The sequence below is a fragment of the Synchiropus splendidus genome, chromosome 10 (genome assembly GCF_027744825.2).
Source record: "Synchiropus splendidus isolate RoL2022-P1 chromosome 10, RoL_Sspl_1.0, whole genome shotgun sequence".
In the NCBI taxonomy this organism is placed as follows: domain Eukaryota; kingdom Metazoa; phylum Chordata; class Actinopteri; order Syngnathiformes; family Callionymidae; genus Synchiropus; species Synchiropus splendidus.
The window spans coordinates 11,326,583-11,342,930 of NC_071343.1; the positions used below are offsets into that span (position 1 = coordinate 11,326,583).

General features: G+C 39.1%; 1 protein-coding gene across 7 annotated transcripts; it reads right to left on the reverse strand.

The window, feature by feature from the left end:
• Positions 1–463: 463 nt before the first annotated feature.
• Positions 464–15,088, reverse strand: LOC128765730 (signal transducer and activator of transcription 4-like). 7 transcript variants are annotated; one of them, XM_053876732.1, is made up of 24 exons: positions 15,016–15,088; positions 14,817–14,945; positions 13,792–13,927; positions 10,856–10,954; positions 8,728–8,820; positions 8,581–8,659; positions 8,431–8,516; positions 8,207–8,358; positions 7,406–7,564; positions 7,210–7,302; positions 6,236–6,295; positions 6,044–6,064; positions 5,880–5,970; positions 5,770–5,811; positions 5,585–5,668; positions 5,423–5,521; positions 3,227–3,407; positions 3,036–3,088; positions 2,476–2,570; positions 2,253–2,386; positions 1,964–2,155; positions 1,625–1,670; positions 1,430–1,538; positions 464–809 (listed from the first exon to the last, which is right to left on the reverse strand). In XM_053876732.1, exons 2-24 carry the CDS (start codon positions 14,942–14,944, stop codon positions 786–788), a joined length of 2,256 nt encoding a protein of 751 aa, XP_053732707.1. In that variant the 5' UTR covers position 14,945; positions 15,016–15,088; the 3' UTR covers positions 464–785. The 7 variants fall into 7 exon arrangements, with proteins under 7 accessions (XP_053732707.1, XP_053732709.1, XP_053732705.1 ...); XM_053876734.1 differs by having other exon boundaries at positions 3,275–3,407; positions 5,770–5,814; XM_053876730.1 differs by having other exon boundaries at positions 5,770–5,814.
• Positions 15,089–16,348: the final 1,260 nt, after the last annotated feature.

Sequence of the window (16,348 nt, forward strand, 5' to 3'; positions counted from 1 at the left end):
TAGCTAGTTGTTAGTTTGCGCCTGCAAGCAAACACAAATAAAAAACACTGTAACGGAATTTCCACAGTTTAATTGTAGTTTTTTTTGTTATTTTTGTACAGTTGATCGCTTAACGTTGTAACCAAGCATCTTGCTACATTTTGTATTCAATGGTGTCTTGTTTGATTATATTAAAGTTTACATTTTCATTTTTTATGTGTGGTATTTTATTAATCTATGTCCAATTATAAAAATGCCTCATGATTTGTTCACTTCATATTCATAGGAAAAATATTACTATTAATATTTTCAGTTTAGTTTCATGGCCATATTAATTGGTGTTAGGGTTTTCAGACCTGTTCATTCCAGTTTAACTAACAAATAGTATATGCAACGACCCAACATCAAAAGATTTTCCTAAATCATGCTATGTAATTTCATGGTCTGTAAAAGAAAAGGCATTAATCACAATCAAAGCCATATGAGTAATACAATCAAATTCCTTTATTGTACAGAGAAATAAAGAAATGTAGGGTAAGATCGAACAAAAGATTTAAGGATTTTAAATAAGATGGTGAGAAAAAAAAATTCAATCGTCTGATCTGATCTTTATACAGACATTTTTTTTCTTATTTACTGCTCCAAAAGTAGCTAATAAGATAAAAATAAAAAAAAACACAACTTCCTGAATATAACCCATTACATTTGCTAGAAAAATATAATGACAAAAAAGGAATAGGAGAGTGAGAGCAGTTGCTTTAGTGGTTGGTTCTGGCAGCAGTTGGCGGGCTGTTATTCATTCTTCTTCACTCAGGATATGGAGGAGTCATCTGGAAAATCAAGCAGAAATAAAGTTATCACTGCCATGAAAATCAAAACGGCTCATTTGTTGATCATTTTTGTTGTTTAGTGCAGCCAAAAAACTTGGCATTGACTGTTTTTTTTTTCTATGTTTGGTTGGGTTGCTATGGTGATGGGTGGAGCGTCAGTCACGTGGGCTAATTGAGTGACGTGGGCTGGCTACGTGTGTATGGGGAAGAGAGGTGAGTTAGGTGGAGTCTGTTTTTGGTAGAGTAAATGCACTTGAACATGTCGGGCCTCATACAAATCTTCGGGACCAAACCTCACAAGCGACTTTAAAATGGTTGGAAATAATCTGGGAAGGTGAATGAGTGAGTAAATCACAATAAAAAAAATGAAGTATGAAAGAAAGTCACAAAACAGTCCACAATAGACTATGGACTTTTTTGTGACAGTCTAGATAGAGGGAGCATTTGACCAAAAAAGCCCTATAAAATTAAAACAAAAATCAAAAAAGCTCAGTGAGAAAACAAACTTTACCGTCTCAGAAAAAAGCAATACAGACTGTTATGTACACATTAACAGTTCAAACTCGAAGAAACACCTTTATTCAGCAAAGCAAATATGTACTGTACATATTAAATCTCACCGTGTTCATGTTGAAGCATATTTGATCACTGAGCATTTCAAACTCTCCCGGGGTCATGGGAGGCTGCGGGGACAAGCAGGCTGGTGACGTGACGCTCGAACTGGAACTGCTATAGAAAAATAATGATAAGGAGAAACATTAAACGCCATGTGACCTCTTGTACTGAATCTATGTTTACTGTTGTTTTTGGCTCACCGCATTTCAGATATTGGAATCAGGATGGACGGTATGTATGGATCCACTGCAACAGGTAAAGTTAAATCATCTTAATAAATAATACTTTCTTTTTAATTCCCGTGATGCTTTTTATATTATATATATATATATATATATATATATATATATATATATATATATATATATATATATATATATATATATAAAATACATACTTTTTTCATGTTACTATATATGCTACATATATATATATATATATATATATATATATATATATATATATATATATATATATATTTTTTTTTTTTTTTTTTTTTTTTTTTTTTTTTTTTTTACTGAAGAAAATCCATGACACACCTTTGCTGGGTTGACAGTTGTACAGGCGCCCGAAGGCCACGTCTTTTGGAATGTCTGGATAAAGGAACTTGAGCGGGTTTTCTGGGGCAAAACCATCTGAGTACACTTTGTAGTCCCGGATAATGTGTGGAAGTGACACGGCGTTCAGGCCGCTTTTCGTGTATGGCGCCACAGAGTTAAGCTTCACCTCCCCTGTGGAGACGTGATCTTATCAGTCGTAACTGTTGTGCAACCCAAGCGTCCTGCAAATAGCGTCATTGTATCGATATGAACATGCAGAAGGAGTTACCGTTGTCATGCTCCACCCAGGTGAACGTGATTCCTCCGAGGTGACTCTCGCTGAAGCGTAAGAGAAACGTTCCGGGCTCTTTGTCATTCAGCAGACTCCGCTCCATCTCTTTGCTCACGAAACCCATGATGTAGCTGTGTGGAGGTCGAGCGGTCAGACACATTGGCACATGTCTTGCGAAACAGCAAGGTTTTTAAGACCATTCATCACAACAACAACTCACTTCTCATTCCAGACCGGCAGCAGATGTTTCTTGATTAGCTCCAGGATGGATTCCAGCCAAACCCAGAAACTGAATGTCTTGCCTGCAATGTTTTCCTAAAAATATACATGAAAATATTATACTGGCAGTTTTGCTTCTGAAAGATAACTATGTGTTATTTACCTGTGTATCAGGTAAATTAGGGCTGTGGTGGGACTCCACAAAAGTAAAATCAAATATTTTCTATATTCAATTGAATAGTCGCATTTTAAAATTTGAAATCGGAATAAGCTCATTTCAGGTAAATCTGTGGACATAAGCTTAATCATGGGGTAGAAGTGATCCAGCACACTCTGCTACATAAAGTGCCTTAAATTCATTGGCACAATCTCATTTAGTTTCCCTCTTCATGGATGTTTTAGTTTGAAGACATCACAATGTATAAAGTGGTGCACCTGAAAAATGTTCCCTGTGAAAGGAACTTCAGATGTTATTTATGTGTGTTAAAGTCAATGTGGTGTTTTTTTATTTTAGAGGAGTTGGATTTTGGACAACATAGTTCACACTCTTCACATGGTTACCTTTAAAAACTTGGACCAGGACACCTGGAAGTCAGCGCAGGGGAATTGCTGCCCTGTAAACACAGGTGAGAGAATAAGGGAGAACCTCCAAAAACAGACCTGTTTTGTCCATATCTAGACTGTCTTTTCAAAATAATCCTCCGTAACATTCCCTCTACCCAGTGTTGGTACCAGCTGAAACATGTACTCACTCGAACTCCCTCGTTTCTCACCCACATCAGAGAGTGGCTTTTGCGTACCAAGTTTATCTCCCAACATGCTCAGCTGCTCCTTGTTAAGACCTCGGCCAGCGAAAGTTGAGAACTGCCAGCTGAGAACCTCGGAGAGCTGGCTCCAAGTCGCCCGAGGTGGGTTGTTGAAAAACGCCAGGTTCTGTTGAGGAGTTGCAGATTGGCCTTAGGTATTTACGCTAAAAATAGATTCACTAACTGTAGCTATGTAATATGTATGTAATATGGCATCTCTTGTTCCACCTGGTGTCCGGGGTAACCCTAACCCATGCCGGACTTTCACTTTTGTTCCACAAACACACCCGAGACTACAACCATCCTGTCCACTTCCATGTTGCGTGGTGTACAGTGTAACGACAGAGATGCTGGATCCCTCTCTGTTGGAGTCACCAGTTTTTTTCACATAAACTTCCACTGTAATCCCCCTCTGGTGAGATGTCAATCACTCGGTGCCTCTTATCTTATAAAGAGTTTGTGTCTCCAAACTCTTCATTTTCATTAATGGGCCTTGGTTTTGGACTTGTCAATGATATTGGGATATACCTGGTTGTAACTGTGTTCATTATTTTACATTGCTCTTTTGCTTGTTTTGTTGTATATTGTTTGTTCAGCTTTCATATCCAGTATTTAAGATTAAAAATGTCGGTTGATTTAGTTTGTCGTTTTGTGGTCTTGTGTCTAGCTGCAGTTAATGGCAAGGCGAGATGACAAAGTGTTTCCTTAAGCAAGGATCCAGAAGTCCCAGATGTACCAAGGTGATTTAATTCCCTCAAGCTAAGTGCAGCCAAAGTATTTGTTCAACTTGTATTATTTTGTATGAATCCTTTCACAGGCTGTGCATGAGCATTTACTTTGAATTTTCTGTTTAGTCTTCATGGCGGACTTGGAGAACAAGCTTCAAATAAAGGCCGATTTTTTATCTACATGTGTGGAGTCTCCTGGTATTGAGAAAGTTCTTATGCCCAGCTGAAGTGGTGAAAGTGTTTCCTTCCCATGTTCTTCATGTAGGGGCATCCTATGGAAGGGCATCAACAATGTGGGCTGCTATAGTCTATAGAAGTCATTCTTTACCATAGGGCCACGAGCGCCTCCTTGATGGCCGCTAAAAGTTTTTTTGTTTTACACTTTTGGGCCGTGAGACGCTCAGTTTTAACACATTAGCAACAGTATGGTGGCAGTAGTGTGTCACTGAATTGACTTGACAGCTGCAAATCTGTGATAGTTTACAACTATGAAGAAGTTCTTGAAAAGAAAAAATGAAAAAGTAGTGCCCCCAACAGTAAAAACTGTTCATGAAAGCACCTGTTCAAGCAGTTTTAAAATTAATAAATTAATTTTATGACGATACTTTCATTTACACTTTACTTGTATGTTCTTTGGAGTTTGAATATATTATTTTTATTTTATGATATTTAGACATGGTTTTATTATATTTTATTTATAATTTTATTCAGTTTTTCCAATTTTCTCAACAGTTTGCATCAATCATATTTTTTCTTTTTTTTTTTTTTTTTTTTTTTTTTTTTTTTTTTACATGTAAGTAGATTAAATATGGTTGATGATCACAAACAAAATCAAGAGTCATGTATCAGTTCTATTGAATGGCCCCGGGCCGGATTATGTATAGACCTTGTATACAGATACAAGGTCTATACATAATGTGTATATATTACATATGTATATATTAATCCATGATGTGTCCTTGCTAAGGTGATCCAAACACGGTCACTCAGTGTTGCCACTTCTAGGGTCGCATTGCACGCTAGTGGCATGCTGCCACTCCCCAGCGGCCATTGTTAAATGTAGTTCATGTGTAATATAATATGTTGGTATGTATACGTGTATGTTTCATGTCTAAATGATGAATTTAAAAAGTGAAATACATAGGTGTTTCAGTAGGAGCTGCATCTCATTGGTCCAGTATAATGACATCATATTACAATTTTTCCTCCTTGCGCAAATCCTATTGTACAAAGAACATGCTCCTCTTGGTTAGCAAAACGCCCCCCATTTAAGTCGTTCTGGATCTGCCACACTTGGAATCATTTCAGAATAGAACCCAGTTTTGGCTGCCTGGCGAGACTCCTTTACACTAGAATGTATTGGTTAAAGACAGTGCTAGAGAGAGTATGGACGCATGCTCAGAAAACAACTCACTCTGGGCTCATCTGTGAGGAGATTGTACCAAATGACAGACGCCCAGCTGCCAGTCAGCTGACAGACGTTGGAGATGACCACCAGGGGCAGAGAACACGTCTGCAAGGATGCAAAGTTGAAGCCACTGCTGTGCACTGTTGTGCTGTGTTTTGACTAGCAAACCTCCAGGTCGATGGTGAGGCCCAGCACTGTGAAACATGCTTCGAAACTCAGAGAGTGGAGCTCCTCTGTCACAGAGAGCAGGCCCTGCCAGTATTTTAACACCAGATGAGAGCGGTCATTGCACTGCTTTACACAATTACGTTGACATTTAGCAGCCTACGATTACATCATGTCTTCTCACTCACCTCATTGCCTTTGGTGCCGTTGATATATTTCTTCTCCTTCAGCTGCTGTGAGAGATAAAATGAAGGTGAGTTTGTGTATCACTGGAGGACTGAAGAAGATCTCCTTGTACCAAGTGTCTGAACTCCACTGAGAGGCAGCCGTTGGAATAGTCCTCCACATCCATGACTTTAGTGTTGTTGGTCAGAATGAAGAACTGGCGACTTCTAAGGTCAAGAAGGTCAGAAATCTGAAAAGTGATTCCAGACCTCAGCAACAGAGTTTAACAGTACTCACACTCTGCCCGGAGGAAGGTCCCTGCAAACATACAAACGGTGAAATATTATTTAACAATAACTGCTATGCTATGCTCTGCACAACAGGAAATTATACTGTAATATGTGTATACAAGGTCCATGGGCATTATTGACTTGTATTTGAATAGAAGACTAGAGTCGACCAGGTGTCTTCAGTCATCTGGTTTCTTACTTGTCAAATGTTGTTTTCACTTTGAGTTGATAATCCACTTCTGGAAGCTTCACCAGCAGCCTGGAAACACGTTACAAAACTATTTTAATTACGTTATTTTCTGTCTCCATCTGTCCTTCAATTACTCATGTATCCATCCACCCACGTCTCCATCCATCAGTTGTCAACTCCCACACTTCCAAATCTCTCCATCGTGGATTCATCCATCCCACGATCACCCATCTATCATCCATCCGTCATCCAGCCGTCATTAAAACATCCATCCATCCATTCTGTAAAGCCATACTGTCATTCATACCGTTATACATCCACCCATTACACTTTCCCTCCCTCATCCATCCATTAAGCCCTCAGTCATCCATCCATCCATCCATTAAGCCCTCAATATATCATCCATCATCCATAAGAACATGATCATCCATCCAGCCATCCATTATGTCCTGACATCACTCCATCCATCCACCCATTTTGCCATTTATCATCCATCATCAACAAAACATCCATCCATTCAATTAAGCCATCGGTCATTCATTTATCGACACATCCATCCTCCATCCATCCAACCATGACTGCATCCATCCCTCCATCCATCCATTAAGTCTTTCATCCATCATCCATCCAACTGCTGGTCATCCATCTAATCATCCATTAAGGCATCCATCCTGCCTTCCCACCATCCATCACCCCTTCATCCATCTACTCATTGTGCCACTGCCATCCATCCATCAACCAGGTCACCTGTCATTCATTTATCCATACAGTCGTCCATACATTGATCCATCCATCCATTACACCATCCATCCCTCCCGCCAGCCATCTGCCCATCCATCCATTATCCCTGTTGTCACCATCCATCCTGTCACACCACAGTCCTCATATATATCTGCTCTTAGATTCATGCAAATCATGTCATGCATGGCTCAAACATACAACTATGTACGTGTGAGTGCACGATGACACCTCGACAGCCATACCTGACTTTGGTGGTGAACTGGACCCCAGTTTTGATGATGAGAGGTCTCTGGGCATGCATGGGCATGCAGGGCTGCTTTTCCACCACAAATGAGCTGAAGAGGATTTTCAGGCTTTTTCAGTACACCATTTTTCAGTTACAGTTGCTTCTAGAATTGTGTGGGCCTTTATTATGTTCCATCAAATTTCATTTGTTACCTCTTGATGAGGTGATAGATAAGGTATTTCACACGTTCGTCCATCTGAGGTTTCTGCAGGGGGATTGGGTCACTGTCATAGGTGACCTTTAACACCAGCTCTCCGAGTTTGTCCAGCTGACGTTTTATCTGGAAGAGACTCTGAGCTGTCAGAGTGAACCTGCGAAAAACCAGGAGGACGGGAAAATGGAGACACATTTACAAGGTTGATTTTAAGGTACACTGTAGATAATTCTGTCTGCCAGTATGAAGTTCTATCCTGATAAAATATATATCGTTTTAAATTTAGGGGTGGGCTTTTAAGAGATTCATTTTTATTCATTTATTACTGGCCAAAACAGTTCAATTGAATTAATGCAGATTAATCGTATATCAACTTTTATAGGGTGCTTTTTTTCAGCACACCATTCCAGGTGCACCACATTATACAATGTGATGTAATAACTAAATCTGTGAGGAATGAGGTGAAACAAGATTGTGGTGAACTGAAAATTTAAGTTTAAATGTGTGCTCTGTGCAGCAAAGAGGTCCCTCATCATAGGAGCACTTTTACCTCATGATTCACCTTATGATTCAACTGAAATTTGAATATTAAAATATAATATTAAAAATATTAAAAAAAAATTAATATTATATTAAATATTAAAATTTATTAACTCATGAATCCATCCATATTTAAATCTTCATGATTCGTAATTATAGGCGAATATCTGGAAAACCTTGAAAACAAATGTCTTAAAATATCTATGAAATTTAAAATATAATGTCTAAAGTGGAAGGAAACCATGACTTGTTCACATACCAATTCTGCAGCTGGTCCAGGCCAGTGAGGACTGGACCACCGATAGCTGCGATCTGTTGCCGGCGTTTCCAGTCTCGGAGCACAGGGCCGAGATGTGATGTCATCAGGTCATCAACCTCTTTGATCACTATGTCCATCTTTGTCAGAATGTCCTAGAAAAAATAGACACATTTAGGCGTCCATCCCTTCTGTGTCCTGTCAAAACTTCTTGAGTCCAACGTTACCTTTCTTTTAAAATCCAGTCGGTTGAGCGTTTCCTGTAGTTTTAACTTAATCTGCTTCATGCGTTCGTTGTTCCTCTCTCCTTGATCTGTCATTCGTGCACCATATGAACAGGAATAAACACCTTGGAGAGTTTCAACACATTCGCTTACCTCCTGATTGTAAGATCTTGTAGCGGTAGTCAAAGTCGTCCTGCATGTCCTCAAGGTATTTGACAGACTGGTCAAGTATCTGAGCATTTTTCAACAAAACATTCGGTGAACATCAGTGAGACAGTGACGGTAGATTTCTTTTCTCACCTGCACCCTGGCTCTGATCATCCCAATACTGTTGTCCATGTTCTTCTGCCTCTCAAACCCCACTGAGTTCTGCAGGGATTTCTCCAGTGGACCCTGTAAGATATGTATGAGTCAGTGTAAAAGAAGGTATTTCACAATGGCCTCGCCATCTGCGCGATTAAACTGGCGGTGGAGCTATGTTTGGTTTGGTTGTTGCCTCACATTGAAATGTGAATTCCGCATTGCCAGAATGCGTTTACCGTGGCAAAGCAGGTTTGGCTGCAGGACAGAGCTACTGTAGATTAGCAATTCATGGAATCATATAAAAACACAGACACTATCTTCCCTGTCAAGTACTATGGGCGAACAAATCGGAGGTGCTCGCTGAGTTTCATGTATGGCAAAGAGGAGAGTTGAGAGACTCGTCTCTCATGACCAGAACAGAACCTCAGTTTAGCTCAATGAACTCCAGTGTTCAAGTGTCAGGGGCCTTATTTTGGACAACTTCCTGCTACCATATTTCTCTCCTCTGCTCTTCCAGGATTGGGGGTTGTTTTGCCGCCTTTCTGGTTTGACAGACATACACACACCTGAGCCCAATCTTCCAATCACCGACTACTCTACTTGAGCGCTGGCCAGAACACAACCGGCGTCAGTTCCTCGCCCTGGTATGACATGCTTTTCCTGTGACTGTTTTGTGAGTTACTCTCTTCCTCACTGTGGATGTTTTTTCCCCATGCACTCTAAGTTTTTCTGATCACTCTTCTTTCTGTTTCAGTGTGTCTGTGCTTCTCTCCGTTGTTCCTCTCCCTCAATCCAGTGGACTTATATCCGTGCCCTGGACACTGGTTCCTTATCCTCCGTTTGCGTGCTTGGACGCTTGTTTCTTTCTCTGGATCGTTTTACTTTATCGGACTCCGTTTCCTTCTAGTATTAAGGTCGATTTTTCGCTTCTATTTTATCCTGTCTCTAGTATTTTGGTTCTTTTGTTATTCTAGCCTCCTTCTACAGTATAAGTCAAGTGTAATTCGGTTAGTTTTATTATTAAATTTGTTGGACTTAACTCCAGTCTCAGTCTCCTCCATGCTGCATGTGGGTCACCGGTTTGAATTCATTACTCTATTGAAACTAACTCCTGGGTGGAGAGAGCAAGAGGGAACTTCTTCCAACCATATGCTTGAACCACACCGACAAGTGTACACTGAATAGTGGGAGGGTAAACGTGGAACTGCACAACATGAGGGTTTTAAAGAGTGTCTGAAAGACTACTCAGGAGAGGGAACTTCACAGATCAAAAGTAATGGAAGTTAACTGAAACAAAAACGGTAACACAATGCTGACAGTAACAACATAAAGGACCTCAGAAGGACTGTTACACGCAAACCACTGGGAAAAAAATGGCCATAAGGGGCATAAATTCGAAGAGCTCTTCTGTCTTTTCCGTCTGTATAATGTGAGAAGAAATTGACTGAATTGCATGTACAGGAACAACAATGCTGTAAGAGTTATTCAAATGTGCATTCAACTGTCCTGGTAGACACTTGGGATTAGTTTTTCCCAGGTGACACAAGCATGAATCTGTATATCCATGAAATTAGAGTGACAAAGCACAAAGTAAAAGAGAGAAGAGAGAAAGAAAAAGGATTACTGCAGAAATTGTTCCTAAAATTTGTTCATTTCACTGATTCAGACGTCCAACAGTGACTGGATTAATAGATCCAATTGCTACACTCATGCAGTGCGTGAGTAAATTGTCCCTGGTCCCTGAGCTCATTGTGTCTGCATAAGACACAGTAGTCCTGAATCCAGGGGAAGGAATAGATCACCACCATGCAGCCTGCCTTCCTCAGCTGGTAGAGTCCACGGCTGTGGACTCACCAGGAGGTCATTCAGGGCCAGCGACTCTTGCAGGCTTCATCAAAAGTCAGCTCTGTGAAGGTGCTCTGTTCATGACCATGTTCCGCAGAGCGTATCGATTTTGATTTTTTAAACATGTTGAAATCCAGGCTCCCTCTATTGGTGCTTTATCAATGCCCGCAAGGATATGACCACATCCTGAGTTTCTTCCCAGCACTACCATTGTGTTTACCAGAAATCCTTTTTTGTTGGTCACCGGGAATTTCCCACAAAGAGAGACTACGTGACAAACCTGCTCCTGCATGCAAGCGCTGGAGAGGATCCGTTGCTCCTCCCTCAGGCAGTTGGAGATGACACCAGCCATGGCTGCAGGGCTACTGGAGTATTTCACCTGAAGAGCCACACACAGGCAACAGCTTAGCGCACGCATTCTTGGATGTTTATAAAACATAAGCGGGGTAAATGTTGTATATGTCTTTTTCCTCATAACAGTGTATTTTTTTGTTGTGAAGATATACTGTATCACTTATATAATCAAGACGCTGATGTTGGTTTGTGTGTTCACCATTTTTACTCATCGGAAGGAACATTTCCATTCACTAACAGCGATATACATATTGGGAAAGAGAAGAAGTAAACATATTTATGGTGTTCTATAAGCAAATCGTTAATTTAATTCGATATTTCTATTGAAATAAAACCCCTTACAATGCAAATCATTTGTAATATAAGTGTTATTGAAATATCATTTCCATCTTTTTAATCTTTATTGAAAAAGCTAGTGTTTGGTGTGCATATTTTCTTTCCCATATTGCTTATGTGTACCTTCACAGTTGATTTTTCTATTTTGGAATTTAACTCAAATTTGCCCCGATTTCTCCTGTAAAAGAGTGTAATCTTAAGGAGACCTTTTAATCTGGTTTAGAAAAGGTCATTGAAAATGTGAACGGAATCTTTTCACCAGGTTCATACTTGTATCATGTCTTTAACACGTCACAAGTGTAGGTGCAAGGTGCATGGGTGTGCACATGCTCCAGTGACTGCAGGAAGGGGGTATCGCATCCTGAGACAGCGTTTTGCATTCTCATTTCAAAACCAAGGAGGTGTTACCCCGGCCTAATGCTACTGTGCAAAATTGTTTGGCTGGTGTTTAATAATGTGTTGCATTGAGGCTGACCAGTTTACCCGAACCCTAACATCACGGTGCCGTCACAGAGGAGCATTTAACACAAGTGCAGTGATGACTACACTTGTATTTATGACTGTTTTGTCTTTAATGTCTGTCATATCAAGCGCTTTGGCCGTTTTTTATTTGACTAAATAAAATGTTTTTCACGGAACTGTTCAACCGTCCAGTTCTTCAGAAGTGCTCCTACATAACAGACAGGACTCTGCCCTGCTCTTTCTCTTGCATGGAAAGCACCAGGGTAGAAATTTCACTTCTAATGCAACATTAGTTTTTCAAAGACAAATCAACAGTACCATCTTCAGTTTCATTTTAATGTCTGGAAAAAACATCAGTTATGGTTCAATGTAACTTTCCTCTGAGTCATTTGATGCAAACTTCCCCTGTGCCGCCAGCGAGTCCCATGGTATGAGAGGAAAAAAAAAAAAAAAGTGACAGCCGTATTTTATCAGGTGGTGCGCTGGAGTAGAGTATGAAAATGCGACAGGAAACGCCCACATGTTTTCGATATTTCTCATAGTTCTTCTTTGGTCACAACTCCATATTAAGCAGTTGCTGAAAATAAACAACATGAAGCTGCAGTAGCAACAGCTGCTCTTTAATGCAACCACAGTCTATTACACACAAGGTTTCTCTCGACTCCATCAGGTGGATTTGTGACTTAAAACATGCTAGTCCTCTCAGCCAGATATGTTTGTTCATTTTTGTTTCAAAGGAAATCTGATCTGAATTTCATCTTGCAAAAAAAGCAAAAAACAAAATGGTGGCCCCTGCATAAGAAGAAAAATCTGACTAAATAAAGTGTCATGCTAATCTGCTTTTTAATTCTTGGAGGCTGACTAATCTGTGTTCAGTCTCTCTCTTAGTCAACACGCAAAACACAGTGGTTTTTCCCAAGCATGACATCCCCTTTCATGCACTGGTGTGCTCCAAATTAGCAGTGATCTGAACTGCACTTCTCACGGACCAGCTAAAATAACATAGTGGGCCGGATTTGGCCCCCAGGCCTTGTTTTTGAAACCTGGAGTCTTGACTGATTGATCATATGGTGTATATACTGTTGCACCTACTGATACCTACCTCTAAAAGCTGTGCTGTTATCAGTCAGTTAGGTGACGTTACTTGTGAATTCACTTCTTCCTGAAAGCAGGTTTGTTGCCTTAAATATGACTGTTTTTAGCTCTGCGTGTACTGTGTCATTCACACGTAATAACAATTAAGTGCACTTCCTCAGAGAAGTGCTGCTGAAACACACATGCAAACACACACACACACAAGTGCAGGAAGTTGCGGGCTAAACCTCATGGGTTTGTTCTGCAAAATGAACTTTTTAGAATTACAGTTTGCTGGATGGAATGTTTTAATATAGATATATGTTAGCTACGACAGTATCCACTGAGAGACAAATAATCTTTCACTGACATTTTGGTTACTTGTCAGGCTGTTCCGTCAAAATGAATTCATGAATTCATGTTTGTTTTTCAGAAATGTGTGATGAGGCTTGACATGTTGGAGGCGGGTCCAGATTCAAGCTCCGCCCACTCCCGGATCAAAACACAAGAGACTTTATTAATATCTGACATAAAAAAAGCTGGTGGCTTTTTAATAATCCAGTGGGGTAGACACCACATGTGTCCCCAGCATTATATTTCTAAATGTTGTTCATCGTGAACCACATTGTAAACCTGTTCCTTTTAGTTTTAATTTTCTCATAATATTGCCATATGGCGAATATTACTTCCAACATTTTAATGTGAACATTCCATTGCGTATTTCAAAAACAAAATCATTTTGTTCAGGAATAATATTAGATTTTTTTATTAATATTTGGAACTCAATATGAAATTGCATTTGTTGTACGTTGCATTGTAATGTTAACTAAGCACTCTGGTATTTCAAGTTTGCTCATGTTCAGACAGATATCTCATGTGGCCCTTGAGCCACACGAGATATCTGTATTCATAGATAGAGAACTTCATTGACTAGCTACCACTATTTCCTTACACTATCATGCTCATCCCTTTCTCTTTGTTGTGACTGACCTGCAAATGTTGTTGTATGATTTTCAAGTTGTGTCTCTGCAGGAAGTTCTGCTCTTGGGAACGCAGCCGCTCCACCTGAGCAATCATGTCGGTGAACAACACGGCCGCCATGGACTCATCATTGGCCGCCGTGTCCCTGAGGAGAAGCAGCATCATGAAGGTTTTCATCCCCTCCATGTTTGTTAGATGGCAGTTTTGAGAAAACTGGAGCAAAGATTTTAATTGATATCTCACCAGAATTGCTCTTTGAACTTTGATGTATCGCTGTTTACATTGACCTTGTCAAAAGCTACGTGAACAGATGCCGTGTTACAGGCTAAAAAAATCTACTGTGTCTCTTGAGTTTTTTTGTTCATTTGTGATTCGACCCACAGTCTGTTGACTATTCACTGAGAAGTGGGCAGCAATTTGGGTTTATCCTGAACAAATAAGAAATTGTCCTGAACTGGTATTCAATAAAAATATAAATAAAATATATGTACTATTAGTATTATTTATAGTGCAGTGACATTAATTTTCTTTATATAACTCTTATAACCTGATACAGATACACCTCGCAACAATGGGTCTAAAGCTGTTGAGATACCGAGATTAAGAAACATTGATTTGCACAGTACGTTGATGCTTATTGTATTGTATTTATCTGAATTATTTTATTTTAAAATAACTTGAATGTTACTTTTATTCATTTATTTATTTATTTTGCAAACAGAGATACATGGTGAACTCCATCAGTTACACCCCTGCAGTTTGTTTTATAGATAAAGAAACTTTTAGTTACTATATATATATATATATATATATATATATATATATATATATATATATATATATATATATATATATATATCTCAATAGGATAAACATCCAAATATAAAGGTATATTTTCATATTTTCTAAACAAAATTAACATAACAGAAAATTACAGCTGTTAATGACATTGTTAAGATCTTTTAACTATGTGTGAATTTTGTTTTTTATGTTATGCTGTTTTTCTAAACACAAACACACTCTCAAAAACTCACCAGTTCTGAGACTCAATCCAGCTGGCGAGACCCTGTCGGATGTCCATCGGAAAGTTATCATCATAAAGATAGTCCACGTGTTCCAGGAGTCTGAACTCGAGCTGCTGAATTTGGTTCCACTGGCTCATGCTGCAACACGCATTTGTCGTAGAAGCTCAGTGGTCAAATCAAATATTGTGTGTTTCCTAACAACAATTACCTGGTGTGTGTGTGTGTGTTGCTCTCCCCTCTGTCTCGTTCAGAACTTGCACTTGTTCGTCTACATGACTCTGTTTTTCATGTCAGGACAGGAAGTCATGTGACTCACTCTAACAGTCCACAATGCTGCGGCAGGTACTTGGATCGGTGCCCAGAACACACACACCCATTTACGGTAGATCTACAGTACTTGCGGTAGAATATCCAACCTCTTCTGTTATCTGTTGCCTGCAACGGCTTCTGACTGTGCTGTGACATGCAAGTGGTTACACCTTAGTGACACACAAACACATTCAAAGTGACGTCACAAGAAGAAATGTTAACACACTTGACCGGCGAGCTCATGAATTTACAGTAAAATCTTCTACTTGTCTCTTCTGTTGTCAGCTGATGTCACAGATTATGACTGACACAAGCGCATGGTTTTGGTGGTTTTCTTTTGTTCACTAAAATATCTTTTCTGTCCCACAATAGTATACACACTCAAATACTATCAGAGCACAGGTACTAAAATGACGGGTGAAATGTGACACCACAACAACGTACTTGAAGACTCAATATCGTACCAGAAACCTCATATGAAATCAAACCGAGACCAGAGCACTTACGTCATCCAAATGACACCATGACATATAGTAGACCACGGCACACTGACACACTCACGGTGACATCAAAGCACACATGCAGCAGCAAAATGGCATCAGCAAAACTCATGCATACCGTTACAATTCAACAAATGAACTCGACAACACACTTGCTATGAATTACACCATGACGTAAACACACGTCATGACATTCTTACACTGACATATACATTCAGACATATACGTACATTCATTCATAATTGGAGAATTTGTGATAAATTAGTCTTAATTAATCGCAGTTTAATGGTATTAGAATACTTGAAGAAGCCACATTTTTCAATTTGAATGAATTTGGTATATTACTGAATGATGGACCCATATATAGTATTTATACTTATTTATATTGTATTTATATATTTTTTTTATCTTATTTAAACTTAAAGCTCTTTAATTGTCTTGAAAATATTTGTATAAGAATTTCAATTTTATAAGAATTTCAAGTACATTCAGAGTTGTCGAAACCCTCGCCATTGTGTTGCGAAAAAACAAATAAGCAAACAAAAGCAATCTGTTTGCTTTTGTTCAGGGATGTTTGTTGTTGTTGCTATCATCCTAGCTGCCACGTGTCTTGTGCGTCGTTTTTTTTTTATTATTTATTTTTTTTTTTTAATGAATTAGCGGTGGGACTTTAACAAGTTAATTACGATTATTAATTACAACAATAAATGTATTTATTTATTTTCTTGAAAT